This window comes from Panulirus ornatus, chromosome 10 (genome assembly GCF_036320965.1).
Source record: "Panulirus ornatus isolate Po-2019 chromosome 10, ASM3632096v1, whole genome shotgun sequence".
NCBI lineage: Eukaryota > Metazoa > Arthropoda > Malacostraca > Decapoda > Palinuridae > Panulirus > Panulirus ornatus.
Window position 1 is genome coordinate 24,568,762 of NC_092233.1, and position 22,641 is coordinate 24,591,402.

Below are 22,641 nucleotides of genomic sequence, written 5' to 3' on the forward strand. Positions count from 1 at the left end.
CCATTTTTGCTTTTGGAGATAATGTTCTCGACTTCCACACATTCTTCAATGCTCCCAGAACTTTCGCCCCCTCCCCCATCCTATGATTCACTTCCGCTTCCATGGTTCCATCCGCTGCCAAATCCACTCCCAGATATCTAAAACACTTCACTTCCTCCAGTTTTTCTCCAATCAAACTTACCTCCCAGTTGACTTGTCCCTCAACCCTATTGTACCTAATAACCTTGCTCTTATTCACATTTACTCTCAGCTTTCTTCTTTCACACACTTTATCAAACTCAGTCACCAGCTTCTGCAGTTTCTCACACAAATCAGCCACAAGCGCTGTATCAGCAGCGAACAATAACTGACTCACTTCCCAAGCTCTCTCATCCACAACAACTGCATACTTGCCCCTCTTTCCAAAACTCTTGCATTCACCTTCCTAACAACCCCATCCATAAACAAATTAAACAACCATGGAGACATCACATACCCCTGCCGCAAACCTACATTCACTGAGAACCAATCACTTTCCTCTCTTCCTTTATGTACACATGCCGTATATCCTCGATAAAAACTTTTTACTGCTTCTAACAACTTGCCTCCCACACCATACATTCTTAATACCTTCCACAGAGCATCTCTATCATATGCCTTCTCCAGATCCATAAATGCTACGTACAAATCCATTTGCTTTTCTAAGTATTTCTCACATACATTCTTCAAAGCATACACCTGATCCACACATCCTCTACAACTTCTGAAAACCACACTGCTCTTCCCCAATCTGATGCTCTGTACATGCCTTCATCCTCTCAATCAATACCCTCCCATATAATTTCCCAGGAATACTCAACAAACTTATACCCTGTAATTTGAGCACTCACTTTTATCCCCTTTGCCTTTGTACAATGGCACTATGCAAGCATTTAGCCAATCCTCAGGCACCTCACCATGAGTCATACATATATTAAATAACCTTACCAACCAGTCAACAATACAGTCACCCCCGTTATTAATCAATTCCACGGCAATACCATCCAAACCCACTGCCTTGCCGGCTTTCATCTTCTGCAAAGCTTTTACTACCTCATCTCTGTCTACCAAATCATTTTCCTTAACCCTCTCACTTTGCACACCACCTCGACCAAAACACCATATACAACATTCAACAAACCTTCAAAATACTCACTCCATCTCCTCATATCACCACTACTTGTTATCACCTCCCCATATGCCCTCTTCACTGATGTTCCCATTTATTCCCTTGTCTCAAGCACTTTATTTACCTCCTTCCAAAACATCTTTTTATTCTCCCTAAAATTTAATGATACTCTCTCACCCCAACTCTCATTTGCCCTCTTTTTCACGTCTTGCACCTTTCTCTTGACCTCCTGCCTCTTTCTTTTATACATCTCCCACTCATTTGCATTATTTCCATGCAAAAATCGTCCAAATGCCTTTCTCTTCTCTTTCACTAATAATCTTACTTCTTCATCACACCACTCACTACCCTTTCTAATCTGCCCACCTCCCACGCTTCTCATGCCACAAGCATCTTTTGCGCAAGCCATCACTGCTTCCATAAATACATCCCATTCCTCCCCCACTCCCCTCACCTCCTTTGTTCTCACCTTTTTCCATTCTGTCCTCAGTCTCTCCTGGTACTTCCTCACACAAGTCTCCTTCCCAAGCTCACTTACTCTCACCACTCTTTTTACCCCAACATTCTCTCTTCTTTTCAGAAAGCCTCTATAAATCTTCACCTTGCCTCCACAAGATAATGATCAGACATCCCTCCAGTTGCACCTCTCAGCACATTAACATCCAAAAGTCTCTCTTTCGTGCGCCTATCAATTAACACGTAATCCAATAACGCTCTCTGGCCATCTTTGCTACTTACATACGTATACTTATGAATATCTCTCTTTTTAAACCAGGTATTCCCAATCACCAGTCCTTTTTCAGCATATAAATCTACAAACTCTTCACCATTTCCATTTACAACACTGAACACCCCATGTACACCAATTATTCCCTCAACTGCCACATTACTCACCTTTGCATTCAAACCACCCATCACTATAACCCGGTCTCGCGCATCAAAACTATTAACACACTCGCTCAGCTGCTCCCAAAACACTTGCCTCTCATGATCTTTCTTCTCATGCCCAGGTGCATATGCACCAATAATCACCCATCTCTCTCCATCCACTTTCAGTTTTACCCATATCAATCTAGAGTTTACTTTCTTACACTCTATCACAGACCCCCAACACTCCTGTTTCAGAAGTAGTGCTACTCCTTCCCTTGCTCTTGTCCTCTCACTAACCCCTGACTTTACTCCCAAGACATTCCCAAACCACTCTTCCCCTTTACCCTTGAGCTTTGTTTCACTCAGAGCCAAAACATCCAGGTTCTTTTCCTCAAACATACTACCTATCTCTCCTTTTTTCTCATCTTGGTTACATCCACACACATTTAGACACCCCAATCTGAGCCTTCGAGGAGGATGAGCACTCTCTGTGTGACTCCTTCTTCTGTTTCCCCTTTTAGAAAGTTAAAATACAAGGAGGGGAGGGTTTTCAGGCAATTCTATTTTCCTGAGAAAAAATGCATGGAATGGGTCAGGGTATTTTTTAGCCCAAATAAAACTCCTTGTTTCAAAATTGAAATGTAATATAAAATGTTTTTAATCATCAAATAATCATGGATTATAATTCATAAGGCTTCCCCTTGCCAATAAATAAACAATAAATATGAGGCAAGACTAAATTTTAATTCTATAAATACTTATTTACAACACATGGGTACATGCAAATAATATTCCAAACCCAGATTCGTATTCTGCACAAAAATTATTCCTTATACGTATGTTTTCATACGAATCTATTTTCCTGGGTAAGATGCCCATAATTGCAGGTTATTTTTTTGCCCAAAATACTTTTTGTTCAAAACTGATATATAACATAACATTTTCAGTCATGAAATAATCAAAGAAAATATTTCATAATGCTTCCCCTTGCTGATAAATAATCACTAAATGGGAAGAAAATCATCAAAAAAATGCTTTAAATTTTTGATTGTTTAACTACTTACAAGACACAGGTACTTTCAAACCCAGATTCGTATTCAGCACGAAAAATATTCCTTATACTGGTTTTCAGGCAAATCTATTTTCATAAGTAATTTGTCAAAAATTGAAATTATAACATTCTTAATCATGAAATAATCATGAAAAATATCTCATAATCCTTCCCTTGCCCATATATATATACCCAATATTTACGAAGCAGATTAAAATTGTTTATAAAACTGCAATCATTTAATGACTAATTACAGGTCATAAATGTGGAAAAACAATATTTCAATCCCAGATTTGTTTTCAGCATGGAAAATATTCCTTATACTAATGTTTTCAAACAAAGTTACTTTCCTGAGAAAAAAGCCAAAAAATTGCACAAAATAGTTCACGTCATTTATCAACCCAAAATTCATTGTTTCAAAATTGTAATATACTAAAAAACATTTCTAATCATGGAATAATGAAGGAAATATTTCATAATGCTTCTCCTTGCCAATAAACTAATTTAAACCAATGAATAGGAATCAAAACATCAACAAACATTTTAAATTTCTTATTGTTTAACTACATTATTACAAGACACAGATACCAACAATATCTTAAACCCAGATTTGCATTCAGCATGAAAACTATTCTTTAAACCGAGGTTTTCAGGCAAACCTATTTTCCCGGAAAAGTGCAAGGGACTTTATAGCACAAAAAACTATTTCAGAACTGAAATATAACTTAAATGCTTCTTCACAAGAAATATTCAAGAAAAATATCTCATAATCCTTCCCCTTGCCCATATATACCCAATATATATGAAGCAAAAGATAAATATTTTCACGAAATATTTCAAAACTGAAATATAAAAATCAAATGCTTCTTCACATGAAATATTCACGAAAAATATCTCATAATCCTTCCCCTTGCCCATATATACCCAATACATATGAAGCAAAAGATAAAATTTTCATAAAATTGCAATCATTTAACACCTTAAATGATTAAATGAATATGGAAAAACAATATTTCACTCCCAGATTTGTAGTCAGCATGGAAAATATTCCTTATACTGATGTTTTCAGACAAATATATTTTCCTGAGAAAAATGCATCCATTAGCCCAAAATTCATTTTGTTTCAAAATTGTAATATACTGTAAAATGTTTCCAATCATGAAATTATCAAGGAAAATATTTCATAATGCTTCCCCTTGCCAATAAATAACCAATGAATAAGAAGCGAAACATCAAAAAATACTTTAAATTCTTCATCTTTTTATTATTATTATTTAATCTTTTTTTTTTTTTTTTTTTTTTTTTATACTTTGTCGCTGTCTCCCGCGTTTGCGAGGTAGCGCAAGGAAACAGACGAAAGAAATGGCCCAACCCCCCCCCCCATACACATGTACATACACACGTCCACACACGCAAATATACATACCTACACAGCTTTCCATGGTTTACCCCAGACGCTTCACATGCCTTGATTCAATCCACTGACAGCACGTCAACCCCTGTATACCACATGACTCCAATTCACTCTATTCCTTGCCCTCCTTTCACCCTCCTGCATGTTCAGGCCCCGATCACACAAAATCTTTTTCACTCCATCTTTCCACCTCCAATTTGGTCTCCCTCTTCTCCTCGTTCCCTCCACCTCCGACACATATATCCTCTTGGTCAATCTCTCCTCACTCATTCTCTCCATGTGCCCAAACCATTTCAAAACACCCTCTTCTGCTCTCTCAACCACGCTCTTTTTTTTTCCACACATCTCTCTCACCCTTACGTTACTTACTCGATCAAAACCACCCCACACCACACATTGTCCTCAAACATCTCATTTCCAGCACATCCATCCTCCTGCGCACATCTCTATCCATAGCCCACGCCTCGCAACCATACAACATTGTTGGAACCACTATTCCCTCAAACATACCCATTTTTCGCTTTCCGAGATAATGTTCTCGACTTCCACACATTTTTTCAAGGCTCCCAAAATTTTCGCCCCCTCCCCCACCCTATGATCCACTTCCGCTTCCATGGTTCCATCCGCTGACAGATCCACTCCCAGATATCTAAAACACTTCACTTCCTCCAGTTTTTCTCCATTCAAACTCACCTCCCAATTGACTTGACCCTCACCCCTACTGTACCTAATAACCTTGCTCTTATTCACATTTACTCTCAACTTTCTTCTTCCACACACTTTACCAAACTCAGTCACCAGCTTCTGCAGTTTCTCACATGAATCAGCCACCAGCGCTGTATCATCAGCGAACAACAACTGACTCACTTCCCAAGCTCTCTCATCCCCAACAGACTTCATACTTGCCCCTCTTTCCAGGACTCTTGCATTTACCTCCCTTACAACCCCATCCATAAACAAATTAAACAACCATGGAGACATCACACACCCCTGCCGCAAACCTACATTCACTGAGAACCAATCACTTTCCTCTCTTCCTACACGTACACATGCCTTACATCCTCGATAAAAACTTTTCACTGCTTCTAACAACTTGCCTCCCACACCATATATTCTTAATACCTTCCACAGAGCATCTCTATCAACTCTATCATATGCCTTCTCCAGATCCATAAATGCTACATACAAATCCATTTGCTTTTCTAAGTATTTCTCACATACATTCTTCAAAGCAAACACCTGATCCACACATCCTCTACCACTTCTGAAACCGCACTGCTCTTCCCCAATCTGATGCTCTGTACATGCCTTCACCCTCTCGATCAATACCCTCCCATATAATTTACCAGGAATACTCAACAAACTTATACCTCTGTAATTTGAGCACTCACTCTTATCCCCTTTGCCTTTGTACAATGGCACTATGCACGCATTCCGCCAATCCTCAGGCACCTCACCATGAGTCATACATACATTAAATAACCTTACCAACCAGTCAACAATACAGTCACCCCCTTTTTTAAATAAATTCCACTGCAATACCATCCAAACCTGCTGCCTTGCCGGCTTTCATCTTCCGCAAAGCTTTTACTACCTCTTCTCTGTTTACCAAATCATTTTCCCTAACCCTCTCACTTTGCACACCACCTCGACCAAAACACCCTATATCTGCCACTCTGTCATCAGACACATTCAACAAACCTTCAAAATACTCATTCCATCTCCTTCTCACATCACCGCTACTTGTTATCACCTCCCCATTTGCGCCCTTCACATTTCGCCCTTTTTAACTACATTATTACAAGACACAGGTACTTTGAAACAATGTCTCAAACCTATATTTGTGTTCAGCACGAAAAATGTTCATTATACATAGGTTTTCAGGCAAATGTATTTTCCTGAGAAAAATGCCAAAAATTCATGGTATTTTGTAGCCCAAAATACTTTTTGCCTGAAAGCTGAAATACAACATAATTAAACACTTCTACACTTGAAATAATCATGGTAAATATCTCATAATACTTAACGTTGATGATAGATACCCAATATATACAAAGCGACTTACCAAAGTTTTGAAAAATTGCAATAATGACCAAATTACACGTCAAAAATACTGAAAATCTTTATATCAATCGAAGATTCATATTTAGCACAAAAAATATTCCCTATACTGCAGTTTTCTGGCAAATCTATTTTCGTGAGAAAAATGTCAAACACTGCAAGTTATTTTTTCAGTATAAAAATCTTTTTTTTTTCAAAATTGAAATATAACATGATAAAACATTCTTAATCATGAAATAATCATAAGAATATTTCATAATGCTTCCCCTTGCCAATAAATAACTAATATATAGGTAGCGAAACATAAAAATTTACAATTTTAATCGTTTAATTGATTACATGACACAGGTATGTTTAAACTATTTCAAACCCAGATTCGTACTCTGCGCAAAAAAATTCATTATACTGATCTTCTAGACGAATCTATTTTCTTGAGAAAAATGCTAAAAATTGCAGGGTATTTTTTAGGCCAAAAAACTTTTCGTCTCAAAAATGATATATAACAAAAACATTTTCAATCATGAAATACACACAGAAAATATTGTTTAATGCTTCCTCTTGCTGATATATAACCAATAAATACCAAGCGAAACCAAAAATATTTACAATCTTAATCATTAGATTCCTTCATCAAAATGACACAGGTATGTCTAACAATATCTCGAACCCAGATTCATATTTATTTATTTCTTATTCATTTGGCTTTGTCCCTGTCTCCCGCAAGGAAACAGATGAAAGAATGGCCCAACCCACCCACATACACAAGTACATACATACACGTCCACACACGCAACTATACATACCTATAGATCTCAACTTATACATATATATATACACACACAGACATATACATATATTTTTTTTTTCTTTTTTTTTGCTTTGTCGCTGTCTCCCGCGTTTGCGAGGTAGTGCAAGGAAACAGACGAAAGAAATGGCCCAACCAACCCCCATACACATGTATATACATACATCCACACACGCAAATATACATACCTACACAGCTTTCCATGGTTTACCCCAGACGCTTCACATGCCCTGATTCAACCCACTGACAGCACGTCAACCCCGGTATACCACATCGATCCAATTCACTCTATTCCTTGCCCTCCTGCATGTTCAGGCCCCGATCACACAAAATCTCCTTCACTCCAACTTTCCACCTCCAATTTGGTCTCCCACTTCTCCTCATTCCCTCCACCTCCGACACATATATCCTCTTGGTCAATCTTTCCTCACTCATTCTCTCCATGTGCCCAAACCATATATATATATATATATATATATATATATATATATATATATATATATATATATATACACACACATATATATATATATATATATATATATATATATATATATATATTTTTTTTTTTTTTTTTTTTTTTTTTTTTTTTTTTTACTTTGTCGCTGTCTCCCGCGTTTGCGAGGTAGCGCAAGGAAACAGACGAAAGAAATGGCCCAACCCCCCCCCCATACACATGTACATACACACGTCCACACACGCAAATATACATACCTACACAGCTTTCCATGGTTTACCCCAGACGCTTCACATGCCTTGCTTCAATCCACTGACAGCACGTCAAGCCCTGTATACCACATGACTCCAATTCACTCTATTTCTTGCCCTCCTTTCACCCTCCTGCATGTTCAGGCCCCGATCACACAAAATCTTTTTCACTCCATCTTTCCATCTATATATATATATATATATATATATATTTTTTTTCTTTTAAACTATTCGCCATTTCCCGCGTTAGCGAGGGAGCGTTAAGAACAGAGAACTGGGCCTTTTTTGGAATATCCTCACCTGGCCCCCTCTGTTCCTTCTTTTGGAAAATAAAAAAAATAAAAAAAAACGAGAGGGGAGGATTTCCAGCCCCCCACTCCCTCCCCTTTTAGTCGCCTTCTACGACACGCAGGGAATACGTTGGAAGTATTCTTAATCTCCTATCCCCAGGGATAATATATATATATATATATTTTTTTTTTTTTTTTTTTGCTTTGTCGCTGTCTCCCGCGTTTGCGAGGTAGCGCAAGGAAACAGACGAAAGAAATGGCCCAACCCACCCCCATACACATGCCTTGATTCAATCCACTGACAGCACGTCAACCCCGGTATACCACATCGCTCCAATTCACTCTATTCTTTGCCCTCCTTTCACCCTCCTGCATGTTCAGGCCCCGATCACACAAAATCTTTTTCACTCCATCTTTCCACCTCCAATTTGGTCTCCCTCTTCTCCTCGTTCCCTCCACCTCCAACACATATATCCTCTTGGTCAATCTTTCCTCACTCATTCTCTCCATGTGACCAAACCATTTCAAAACACCCTCTTCTGCTCTCTCAACCACGCTCTTTTTATTTCCACACATCTCTCTTACCCTTACGTTACTTACTCGATCAAACCACCTCACACCACACATTGTCCTCAAACATCTCATTTCCAGCACATCCATCCTCCTGCGCACAACTCTATCCTTAGCCCACGCCTCGCAACCATACAACATTGTTGGAACCACTATTCCTTCAAACATACCCATTTTTGCTTTCCGAGATAATGTTCTCGACTTCCACACATTCTTCAAGGCTCCCAGAATTTTCGCCCCCTCCCCCACCCTATGATCCACTTCCACTTCCATGTTTCCATCCGCTGCCAGATCCACTCCCAGATATCTAAAACACTTCACTTCCTCCAGTTTTTCTCCATTCAAACTCACCTCCCAATTGACTTGACCCTCAACCCTACTGTACCTAATAACCTTGCTCTTATTCACATTTACTCTTAACTTTCTTCTTTCACACACTTTACCAAATTCAGTCACCAGCTTCTGCAGTTTCTCACATGAATCAGCCACCAGCGCTGTATCATCAGCGAACAACAACTGACTCACTTCCCAAGCTCTCTCATCCCCAACAGACTTCATACTTGCCCCTCTTTCCAAAACTCTTGCATTCACCTCCCTAACAACCCCTCCATAAACAAATTAAACAACCATGGAGACATCACACACCCCTGCCGCAAACCTACATTCACTGAGAACCAATCACTTTCCTCTCTTCCTACACGTACACATGCCTTACATCCTCGATAGAAACTTTTCACTGCTTCTAACAACTTGCCTCCCACACCATATATTCTTAATACCTTCCACAGAGCATCTCTATCAACTCTATCATATGCCTTCTCCAGATCCATAAATGCTACATACAAATCCTTTTGCTTTTCTAAGTATTTCTCACATACATTCTTCAAAGCAAACACCTGATCCACACATCCTCTATATATATATATATATATATATATATATATATATATATATATATATATATATATATATATTTTTTTTTGTCGCTGTCTCCCGCGTTTGCGAGGTAGCGCAAGGAAACAGACGAAAGAAATGGCCCAACCCACCCCCATACACATGCCTTGATTCAATCCACTGACAGCACGTCAACCCCGGTATACCACATCGCTCCAATTCACTCTATTCTTTGCCCTCCTTTCACCCTCCTGCATGTTCAGGCCCTGATGACACAAAATCTTTTTCACTCCATCTTTCCACCTCCAATTTGGTCTCCCTCTTCTCCTCGTTCCCTCCACCTCCGACACATATATCCTCTTGGTCAATCTTTCCTCACTCATTCTCTCCATGTGACCAAACCATTTCAAAACACCCTCTTCTGCTCTCTCAACCACGCTCTTTTTATTTCCACACATCTCTCTTACCCTTACATTACTTACTCGATCAAACCACCTCACACCACACATTGTCCTCAAACATCTCATTTCCAGCACATCCATCCTCCTGCGCACAACTCTATTCATAGTCCACGCCTCGCAACCATACAACATTGTTGGAACCACTATTCCTTCAAACATACCCATTTTTGCTTTCCGAGATAATGTTCTCGACTTCCACACATTCTTCAAGGCTCCCAGAATTTTCGCCCCCTCCCCCACCCTATGATCCACGTCCACTTCCATGGTTCCATCCGCTGCCAGATCCACTCCCAGATATCTAAAACACTTCACTTCCTCCAGCTTTTCTCCATTCAAACTCACCTCCCAATTGAATTGACCCTCAACCCTACTGTACCTATATATATATTTTTTTTTTTTGCTTTGTCGCTGTCTCGCGTGTTTGCGAGGTAGCGCAAGGAAACAGACGAAAGAAATGGCCCAACCCACCCCCATACACATGTATATACATACGTCCACACACGCAAATATACATACCTACACAGCTTTCCATGGTTTACCCCAGACGCTTCACATGCCTTGATTCAATCCACTGACAGCACGTCAACCCTGGTATACCACATCGGTCCAATTCACTCTATTCTTTGCCCTCCTTTCACCCTCCTGCATGTTCAGGCCCCAATCACACAAAATCTTTTTCACTCCATCTTTCCACCTCCAATTTGGTCTCCCTCTTCTCCTCGTTCCCTCCACCTCCGACACATATATCCTCTTGGTCAATCTTTCCTCACTCATTCTCTCCATGTGACCAAACCATTTCAAAACACCCTCTTCTGCTCTCTCAACCACATTCTTTTTATTTCCACACATCTCTCTTACCCTTACGTTACTTACTCGATCAAACCACCTCACACATTGTCCTCAAACATCTCATTTCCAGCACATCCATCCTCCTGCGCACAACTCTATCCATAGCCCACGCCTCGCAACCATACAACATTGTTGGAACCACTATTCCTTCAAACATACCCATTTTTGCTTTCCGAGATAATGTTCTCGACTTCCACACATGTAAATAGTTCATACTGTCTGCCTTTATTCATTCCCATCGCTACCCCGCCACACATGAAATAAACATCCCCTGCCCCCTCATGTGCACAAGGTAACGCTAGGGACAAGACAACAAAGGCCACATTCGTTCACACTCAGTCTCTAGCTGCCATGAAATAATGCACCGAATCCACAGCTCCCTTTCCACATCCAGGCCCCACAAAACTTTCCATGGTTTACCCCAGACATTTCACATGCCCTGGTTCAATCCATTGACAGCATGTCGACCCCGGTATACCACATCGCTCCAATTCACTCTATTCCTTGCACCCTTTCACCCTCCTGCATGTCCAGGCCCCAATCACTCAAAATCTTTTTCACTCCATCTTTCCACCTCCAATTTTGTCTCCCACTTCTCCTCGTTCCCTCCACCTCTGACACATATATCATCCTCTTGGTCAATCTTTCCTCACTCATTCTCTCCATGTGATCAAACCATTTCAAAACACCCTCTTCTGCTCTCTCAACCACACTCTTTTTATTACCACACATCTCTCTTACCCTATTATTACTTACTCAATCAAACCACCTCACACCACATATTGTCCTCAAACATCTCATTTCCAGCACATCCACCCTCCTCCACACAACTCTATCCATAGCCTATGCCTCGCAACCATATAACATTGTTGGAACAACTATTCCTTCAAACATACCCATTTTTGCTTTTGGAGATAATGTTCTCAACTTCCACACATTCTTCAATGCTCCCAGAACTTTCGCCCCCTCCCCCATCCTATGATTCACTTCCGCTTCCATGGTTCCATCCGCTGCCAAATCCACTCCCAGATATCTAAAACACTTCACTTCCTCCAGTTTTTCTCCAATCAAACTTACCTCCCAGTTGACTTGTCCCTCAACCCTATTGTACCTAATAACCTTGCTCTTATTCACATTTACTCTCAGCTTTCTTCTTTCACACACTTTATCAAACTCAGTCACCAGCTTCTGCAGTTTCTCACACAAATCAGCCACAAGCGCTGTATCAGCAGCGAACAATAACTGACTCGCTTCCCAAGCTCTCTCATCCACAACAACTGCATACTTGCCCCTCTTTCCAAAACTCTTGCATTCACCTTCCTAACAACCCCATCCATAAACAAATTAAACAACCATGGAGACATCACATACCCCTGCCGCAAACCTACATTCACTGAGAACCAATCACTTTCCTCTCTTCCTTTATGTACACATGCCGTATATCCTCGATAAAAACTTTTTACTGCTTCTAACAACTTGCCTCCCACACCATACATTCTTAATACCTTCCACAGAGCATCTCTATCATATGCCTTCTCCAGATCCATAAATGCTACGTACAAATCCATTTGCTTTTCTAAGTATTTCTCACATACATTCTTCAAAGCATACACCTGATCCACACATCCTCTACAACTTCTGAAAACCACACTGCTCTTCCCCAATCTGATGCTCTGTACATGCCTTCACCCTCTCAATCAATACCCTCCCATATAATTTCCCAGGAATACTCAACAAACTTATACCCTGTAATTTGAGCACTCACTTTTATCCCCTTTGCCTTTGTACAATGGCACTATGCAAGCATTTCGCCAATCCTCAGGCACCTCACCATGAGTCATACATATATTAAATAACCTTACCAACCAGTCAACAATACAGTCACCCCCGTTATTAATCAATTCCACGGCAATACCATCCAAACCCACTGCCTTACCGGCTTTCATCTTCTGCAAAGCTTTTACTACCTCATCTCTGTCTACCAAATCATTTTCCTTAACCCTCTCACTTTGCACACCACCTCGACCAAAACACCATATACAACATTCAACAAACCTTCAAAATACTCACTCCATCTCCTCATATCACCACTACTTGTTATCACCTCCCCATATGCCCTCTTCACTGATGTTCCCATTTATTCCCTTGTCTCAAGCACTTTATTTACCTCCTTCCAAAACATCTTTTTATTCTCCCTAAAATTTAATGATACTCTCTCACCCCAACTCTCATTTGCCCTCTTTTTCACGTCTTGCACCTTTCTCTTGACCTCCTGCCTCTTTCTTTTATACATCTCCCACTCATTTGCATTATTTCCATGCAAAAATCGTCCAAATGCCTTTCTCTTCTCTTTCACTAATAATCTTACTTCTTCATCACACCACTCACTACCCTTTCTAATCTGCCCACCTCCCACGCTTCTCATGCCACAAGCATCTTTTGCGCAAGCCATCACTGCTTCCATAAATACATCCCATTCCTCCCCCACTCCCCTCACCTCCTTTGTTCTCACCTTTTTCCATTCTGTCCTCAGAAGGTACTTCCTCACACAAGTCTCCTTCCCAAGCTCACTTACTCTCACCACTCTTTTTACCCCAACATTCTCTCTTCTTTTCAGAAAGCCTCTATAAATCTTCACCTTGCCTCCACAAGATAATGATCAGACATCCCTCCAGTTGCACCTCTCAGCACATTAACATCCAAAAGTCTCTCTTTCGTGCGCCTATCAATTAACACGTAATCCAATAACGCTCTCTGGCCATCTTTCCTACTTACATACGTATACTTATGAATATCTCTCTTTTTAAACCAGGTATTCCCAATCACCAGTCCTTTTTCAGCATATAAATCTACAAACTCTTCACCATTTCCATTTACAACACTGAACACCCCATGTACACCAATTATTCCCTCAACTGCCACATTACTCACCTTTGCATTCAAACCACCCATCACTATAACCCGGTCTCGCGCATCAAAACTATTAACACACTCGCTCAGCTGCTCCCAAAACACTTGCCTCTCATGATCTTTCTTCTCATGCCCAGGTGCATATGCACCAATAATCACCCATCTCTCTCCATCCACTTTCAGTTTTACCCATATCAATCTAGAGTTTACTTTCTTACACTCTATCACAGACCCCCAACACTCCTGTTTCAGAAGTAGTGCTACTCCTTCCCTTGCTCTTGTCCTCTCACTAACCCCTGACTTTACTCCCAAGACATTCCCAAACCACTCTTCCCCTTTACCCTTGAGCTTTGTTTCACTCAGAGCCAAAACATCCAGGTTCTTTTCCTCAAACATACTACCTATCTCTCCTTTTTTCTCATCTTGGTTACATCCACACACATTTAGACACCCCAATCTGAGCCTTCGAGGAGGATGAGCACTCTCTGTGTGACTCCTTCTTCTGTTTCCCCTTTTAGAAAGTTAAAATACAAGGAGGGGAGGGTTTTCAGGCAATTCTATTTTCCTGAGAAAAATGCATGGAATGGGTCAGGGTATTTTTTAGCCCAAATAAAACTCCTTGTTTCAAAATTGAAATGTAATATAAAATGTTTTTAATCATCAAATAATCATGGATTATAATTCATAAGGCTTCCCCTTGCAGATAAATAACGAATAAAGAGGAAGCAAAAGAAACAAAATAAAAATTTTTTTTTAATTACTTAATTACGAGACATATCCAAACCCAGATTCGTATTCTGCACCAAAAATATTCCTTATACATATGTTTTCAGACAAATTTTCATGAGAAAAATGCCCAAAATTGCAGGTAATAGTTCAGGATTCTTTTTAGCCAAAAATACTTTTTGTTTCAAAATTGATATATGATATAATAAAACGTTTTCAATCATAAAATAATCATAGGAAATATTTCATGATGCTTCCCCTTGCCAATAAATAATCAATAAATGGGAAGTGAAGCATCAAGAAATGCTTTACAACTTTAATTGTTTAACTACTTCATTACAAGACACAGATACGTCCAAACAGTATCAAACCCAGATGCACATTCGGAACGAAAATATTCCTGATACTGAGGTTTTCAGGCAAACCTATTTTCCTGAGAAAAATGCCAAAAAATTTCAGGTAATTTTATAACACAAAAACTTTTTGTTTCAAAACAGAAATATAACTTGAAACATTTCTGCACATGAAATATTCATGAAAAATATTTCATAGTCCTTCCCCTTGCCCAAATATACCCAATATATATGAAGTGAAAGATCAAAATCTTTAATAAAATTGCAATCATTTAACGACTTAATTACAGGTCATAAATATGGAAAAACAATATTTCAATCACAGATTCCTATTCAACAAGGAAAATATTCCTATTATAGACGTTTTCAGACAAATTTATTTTCCTGAGAAATATGCCAGAAAATTGCAGGTAATAGTTCACGGCATTTATTAACCTAAAATTTATTTTACTTCAAAGTTGTAATATACTATAAAACATTTCAAATGAAATAATCAAGGAAAACATTTCATAATGCTTACCCTTGCTGATAAATAACCAATGAATAGGAAGTGAAACACCAAAAAATCTTTTCAATTTCTTATCGTTTAACTACATCATTACATGACATAAGTACGTTCAAACAATATTTGAAACCCAGATTTGAATTCAGCATGAAAAAAAATTTCCTTATACAGAGGTTTTCAGGCAAATCTATTTTTCTGGAAAAAATTCAGGGTATTTTATAGCATAGAGATGCTCTGTGGAAGGTATTAAGAATATATGGTGTGGGAGGCAAGTTGTTAGAAGCAGTGAAAAGTTTTTATCGAGGATGTAAGGCATGTGTGCGTGTAGAAAGAGAGGAAAGTGATTGGTTCTCAGTGAATGTAGGTTTGCGGCAGGGGTGTGTGATGTCTCCATGGTTGTTTAATTTGTTTATGGATGGGGTTGTTAGGGAGGTGAATGCAAGAGTTTTGGAAAGAGGGGCAAGTATGAAGTCTGTTGGGGATGAGAGAGCTTGGGAAGTGAGTCAGTTGTTGTTCGCTGATGATACAGCACTGGTGGCTGATTCATGTGAGAAACTGCAGAAGCTAGTGACTGAGTTTGGTAAAGTGTGTGAAAGAAGAAAGTTAAGAGTAAATGTGAATAAGAGCAAGGTAATTTGGTACAGTAGGGGTGAGGGTCAAGTCAATTGGGAGGTAAGTTTGAATGGAGAAAAACTGGAGGAAGTAAAGTGTTTTAGATATCTGGGAGTGGATCTGGCAGCGGATGGAACCATGGAAGCGGAAGTGGATCATAGGGTGGGGGAGGGGGCAAAAATCCTGGGAGCCTTGAAGAATGTGTGGAAGTCGAGAACATTATCTCGGAAAGCAAAAATGGGTATGTTTGAAGGAATAGTGGTTCCAACAATGTTATATGGTTGCGAGGCGTGGGCTATGGATAGAGTTGTGTGCAGGAGGATGGATGTGCTGGAAATGAGATGTTTGAGGACAATGTGTGGTGTGAGGTGGTTTGATCGAGTAAGCAACGTAAGGGTAAGAGGGATGTGTGGAAATAAAAAGAGCGTGGTTGAGAGAGCAGAAGAGGGTGTTTTGAAATGGTTTGGGCGCATGGAGAGAATGAGTGAGGAAAGATTGACCAAGAGGATATATGTGTCGGAGGTGGAGGGAACGAGGAGAAGTGGGAGACCAAATTGGAGGTGGAAAGATGGAGTGAAAAAGATTTTGTGTGATCGGGGCCTGAACATGCAGGAGGGTGAAAGGAGGGCAAGGAATAGAGTGAATTGGATCGATGTGGTATACCGGGGTTGACGTGCTGTCAGTGGATCGAATCAGGGCATGTGAAGCGCCTGGGGTAAACCATGGAAAGCTGTGTAGGTATGTATATTTGCGTGTGTGGACGTATGTATATACATGTGTATGGGGGTGGGTTGGGCCATTTCTTTTGTCTGTTTCCTTGCGCTACCTCGCAAAAGCGGGAGACAGCAAAAAAAAAAAAAAAAAAAAAAAAAAAAAAAAATTCTTGTTTCAGAACTGAAATATAACAATCAAATGCTTCTTATTTATCTATTTATCATATTTTGTTGCTGTCTCCCGCATTAGCAAGGCAGTGCAAGAAAACAGATGAAAGAATGGCCCAACCCACCCACATACACATGTGTATACATAACACGCCCACACATGCACATATACATACCTATACATTTCAACTTATACATACACAGACATATGTGCACATGTACATATTCATCCTTGCGGCCTTCATCCATTCCCATCACCACCCTGCCACACATGAAATAAAACACCCCTCACCCCCGCGCGTGTGCGAGGTAGCACTAGGAAAAGACAACAAAAGCCACATTCATTCACACTCAGTCTTTAACTGTTATGTGTAATGCAATGCACCGAAACCACAGCTCTCTTTTCACATCTAGGCCCCACAAAACTTTCCATGGATTACCCCAGATGCTTCACATGCCCTGGTTCAAGCCATTGACAGCACATCGACCCCTGTATACCACATTGTTCCAATTCACTCTATTCCTTGCATGCCTTCCACCCTCCTGTATGTTCAGGCCCCAATCGCTCAAAATCTTTTGCACTCCATCCTTCCACCTCCAATTTGGTCTCCCACTTCTCGTTCCCTCCACCTCTGATGCATATATCCTCTTTGTCAATCTTTCCTCACTCATTCTCTCCATGTGACCAAACCATTTCAATACACCCTCTTCTGCTCTCTCAACCATACTCTTCTTATTAACACACATCTCTCTTACTCTCTCATTACTTACTCAGTCAAACCACCTCACACAACATACTGTCCTCAAACATCTAATTTCCAACACATCCACCCTCCTCCACACAACCCTATCTATAGCCCACGCCTTGCAACCATATAATGTTGTTGGAATCACTATTCCTTCAAACATACACATTTTTGCTCTCCGACATAGTGTTCTCACCTTCCACACATTCTACAACGCTACCAGAACCTTTGCCTCCTCCCCCATCCTGTGACTCACTTCTGCTTCCATGGTTCCATCCACTGCTAAATCCCTTCCCAGATATCTAAAACACTTCAACTCCTCCAGTTTTTCTCAATTCAAACTTACCTCCCAACTGACTTGTCCCTCAACCCTACTGAACCTAATAACCTTGCTCTTATTCACATTTACTCTCAGCTTTCTTCTTTCACACACTTTACCAAACTCAGTCACCAGCTTCTGCAATTTCTCACCTGAATCAGCCACCAGCGCTGTATCATCAGCGAACAACAACTGACTCGCTTCCCAAGTCCTCTCATCCACAACAAACTGCATACTTGCCCCTCTCCCTAAAACTCTTGCATTCACCTCTCTAATAACCCCATCCATAAACAAATTAAACAACCATGGAGACGTCATGCACCCCTGCTACAAACCGTCATTTACTGAGAACCAATCACTTTCCTCTCTTCCTACCCGTACACAAGAATCAATAATGGCCAGGAAAATTTTACATAATGCAAGGATAGTGACTTGAAAAAGAATGCGATGAGTGTTTGTTTATAGTGAAGATACATAAATAGAAATGTTTGTCTCATTTCATAATTTACCAGCAGGAAAAGTTAAGGTATGAGTATTTATATAAGTGTGTAGATTCTTGTTTCTCTTAAAAACCCAGGGCATGGGTTAGGGATGTCAATGAATGACTCGCAGGCTGTATGTACATAAAACAACCTATGGAATTGGGAGTGGATTTAATAATGAAAGACTAAAATAAATGAAATACAAAGAAACAAAATCCTATCATCTTCATTCAAAGAACAACTGTCAAATATCATGGATATATTCACCATAATAATTGTGAAAGGAGCTTAAAAATGCACTCAAAATTGAATAAAAATAATTACTTTTTAAAAAGGTCAAGAAAGTACTATAAGGTTGTACCTCTTAAATCTGGCAACCTTGGGACCTGGATATTGCCCAACCACACAAAATGCTGGAAAACAGAAATTAACCCCCAAGTCACACAGTTGACAATCAAATCTCACACTAGTCACAAAGTCTTCACAGGAGTTTATCTAATTTTTTCAGTAACTCCACCTTTTCAGCATAAATAATGATTATGCTTATGCTTATTAGCACTAGCATCATCATCTGCACCTCTTGGTTTCTTGGATGACATCCTGAAGGGCTAAAATACAGCTAAATAAGAAATTAATAGGACTGTTAATTAGCCTGGCTGCAATGTAAACAGATTTTGGCACCTTAGCGCTGCTAACAGATCCACAAACTAATAACTAATGGTGGCAGATTCAAAACAAACCGAACCACAGAGGTACAACCTGTAATACTGTAGCAACAACTCTAATACAAAGCAAAACTATCCTACATACCTGCAAGCATGTCACAAATATCATTGACAGATTTGCCTCTCACTTCAACACCATTAACTTCTAGAATTTCATCACCCTCATGGAGGAGACCTGACTTCTCAGCAGCACCACCTTTAACAATGCGGCCTATAATCACAGAATCACCTTCGTTTCGAATTGTAGCACCCTGGAAAATGACAAAAATATTATACACACACTATAAATCACATTAATTGTCATCATATATCAGTAAAATAAGTTTTAATAAAACTGTTCTTAATGAAGTTAGAACTTTCCTAATATTAACAACACAAGTAGAGCTATCAGCTTAGAAAAAAAAATTGAAGAAATTACTAGAATTACTAAACATTCATAAGATCAACAAGTAAACATTTCTTGATATCATTTAAACAGACAAAATATACAATTCTATATAAATAATTTTTATAGTTTTTACATATCTTCAAGCTAAATAGTGATGAATAACAATCAGGTTCTGGCATTTTATATCTAAAAATCCATAACTCTAACAACCGTTCCTCCAGGAATTCCCATCAAGGGGGTGGCCATGGCAAAACAGTCTCCACATATCCCTATCCTTACATGCCTATATCACATACACATTTTGCTCATTCTTCCCCAATTTCTCTCCCCAAATTCTTTTCCAGTCTTTAAAAAAAAAAAATCCACAAAATCATATCAAATCAACAAGTAAACATATGTTCCGAAAAAAGGAATTTTCTTTTATAATCTTCATCAATCATTCATCAAATAACTTGTCTTAAAATCAGTATGCAAGTTTTAAAATCTATTTATTTCATTAAATATTCTCAAATAAGTCACACTTTCCTTCGGCTCATCTCTGCCAATTTAGCCTAAAATAGCTGTTTCTCATTCCATCACCAGTTACCTATGAATGACTATGCTTTAATTCTTTCTTTTCCTGATAAATAACCGACAAATCCAATACTATTAAAATGTAATAATAAATTACAGACCTTAATGACTCTCAAACATTTCTAGTACCCTCAGAAAAATACCAAATATTGTGGGTATTCAGGGTATTCTTTAACCCCCCAAAAGTTTTCTTTAACCCCCCAAAAGTTTTCTTTTAAAAGTGTAACATGATGAAATGTCTCTGTATTTGAAATAATCAAGGAAAATATCTCATAATGCATCCCTTGGCTGAGAGATACCCAATAAATACAAAATGAATAATTACATAATCTTCTTAATTTGTAATCATCAGTTACAGTTTATTCTGACCACCAAACAATTTTTCTTTCCAAGATCAGTGTTTAGCATGAAAAATATTCCTCATTCTGAGGTTTTCAAGCAAACTTTGTACCCTCTAGAAATTACCAAAAATTGCAGAGTATTCTTTTGTGAAAATTCTTTTTTAAAAGTGATATATCATAAGGAGCTGCTTGAAATAATCATGGAAAATATCTCATAATGCTCACACAAGCCAACTGATATCCAATAAATATGAAACAAATAACAAGCCTCAAACAATATTTCAACCTGTGTGACTTACCCAGCTTTAAAAATAGTCCTTATACTAAGGTTTTGAAGCAAACCTAGTTCTCTTCGAAAAATACAAAAAGTTGCAGGTAATAATATTTCATGGTATTTCTAGCCCAAAACATTTTTCTTCAAAACTGTTATATAACATAATGAAATGTTTCTATACTTGAAAGAATCATGTGAAATAACTTATACTGGTTGCCCTAGCCAACAGTTATGCAACAAATATGAAATGAATAATAATGCAGTCTTCTTCAAATGTATTCATTATTTGCAGGCCTTAATGACTCCCAAATAAAATTTCAACCCCAGATTTGTATTCAACATGAAAAATAGTTCTCACACTTAGGTTTTCAAGCAAATCTAATACCCTTTAAAAATATAAGAAATTTTCTTTTTCTTTCAAACTATTCGCCATTTCCCGCATTAGCGGGGTAGCGTTAAGAACAGAGGACTGGGCCTTGAGGGAATACCCTCACCTGGCCCAATTCTCTGTTCCTTCTTTTGGAAAATTAAAAAAAAAACGAGAGGGGAGGATTTCCAGCCCCCCGCTCCCTCCCCTTTTAGTCGCCTTCTACGACACGCAGGGAATACGTGGGAAGTATTCTTTCTCCCCTATCCCCAGGGATAAGAAATTGCAGGTAATAATAATTCTGGCTATTTTCAACTCAAAAACTTTCGTCTGTTTTCATGGCCCTACCTCGCTGACACGGGTTTGTGATGCTATTTCCAGTGGGGAAAAGGTGCTGGGAATGGATGAAGGCAAGCAAGTATGAATATGTACAGTTGGGGGAAAAAGAACCTGGACACAATTGGCAACTTCTGGCAACAACCCTGGTAGTAAACACGATGGTAGTGAAAAGTCATGAATAGATGGGTAATGTTTGGTCAACATATCACAGTCTCAGTCACTGCCAAGTAGTCATATACTGGGGAGGGTTCTGTGAATGAATTTGCTAAGTAATAGATGTGAATTATACATATGTGTATTCTGTGTAATACCTTAGTATAATATCTAACTATTATGCACAACTGATTAGGTATGTTAGGTATTATGACTAATATTTAAGGCACTATGCAGCTGAAAGTATTCATGGAGTCGGTGGCATCCATCCAGGGTTTGCATCCAACCATTTATCTTGTTTAATGTTTCAAAGCATTTAATATTCGAAGCTTAGGTATTGCCTGAAATTCGGTTGGCAGTCTGCCGACATTTGCTCCATACACTCATGACCAACTGTCAAAATGAATTCAATGAAGATTGCTCAACACGGACGCATCATGGGCACGAGCAACTCTGGCCTGACACCATCAGAAATATCACGGGAGCTAGGGATATCTCACACAATAGTGTATAAATGGTTAAGATGGGATGAAGAGAAACATCTCGATGATTGGCCAAAGTCAGGACGCCCCAGAGAAACTAAACCAGCTCAGGATGAAGCTACACATGGAGGAGCTGTAGCAAACCCCTTCACGAATGTATTCACCACTAGGGAACAGCTAAGGCTCGATGTTACTCCAGGGGCAGTGAGGAAGAGGCTACACGAGTCTAGCATACACCATCAGATACCTGCTAACAAAGAAAAGCTCAGTGAGAGACACAGAGAACTGTATGCAGACAAAAGACTCGACTTTTGTTCACATGTCATTTGGAGCAATGAAAAGTTT

At 39.2% G+C, this 22,641-nt stretch overlaps 1 protein-coding gene across 1 annotated transcript in view; it reads right to left on the reverse strand.

The window, feature by feature from the left end:
- Positions 1-22,641, reverse strand: part of sdt (MAGUK p55 family member stardust) — a 963,188-nt gene that overhangs the window by 137,960 nt on the left and 802,587 nt on the right. The window contains 1 exon segment of the mRNA XM_071665600.1: positions 19,465-19,630. Within this exon segment, the coding sequence (XP_071521701.1) occupies positions 19,465-19,630 (166 nt within the window).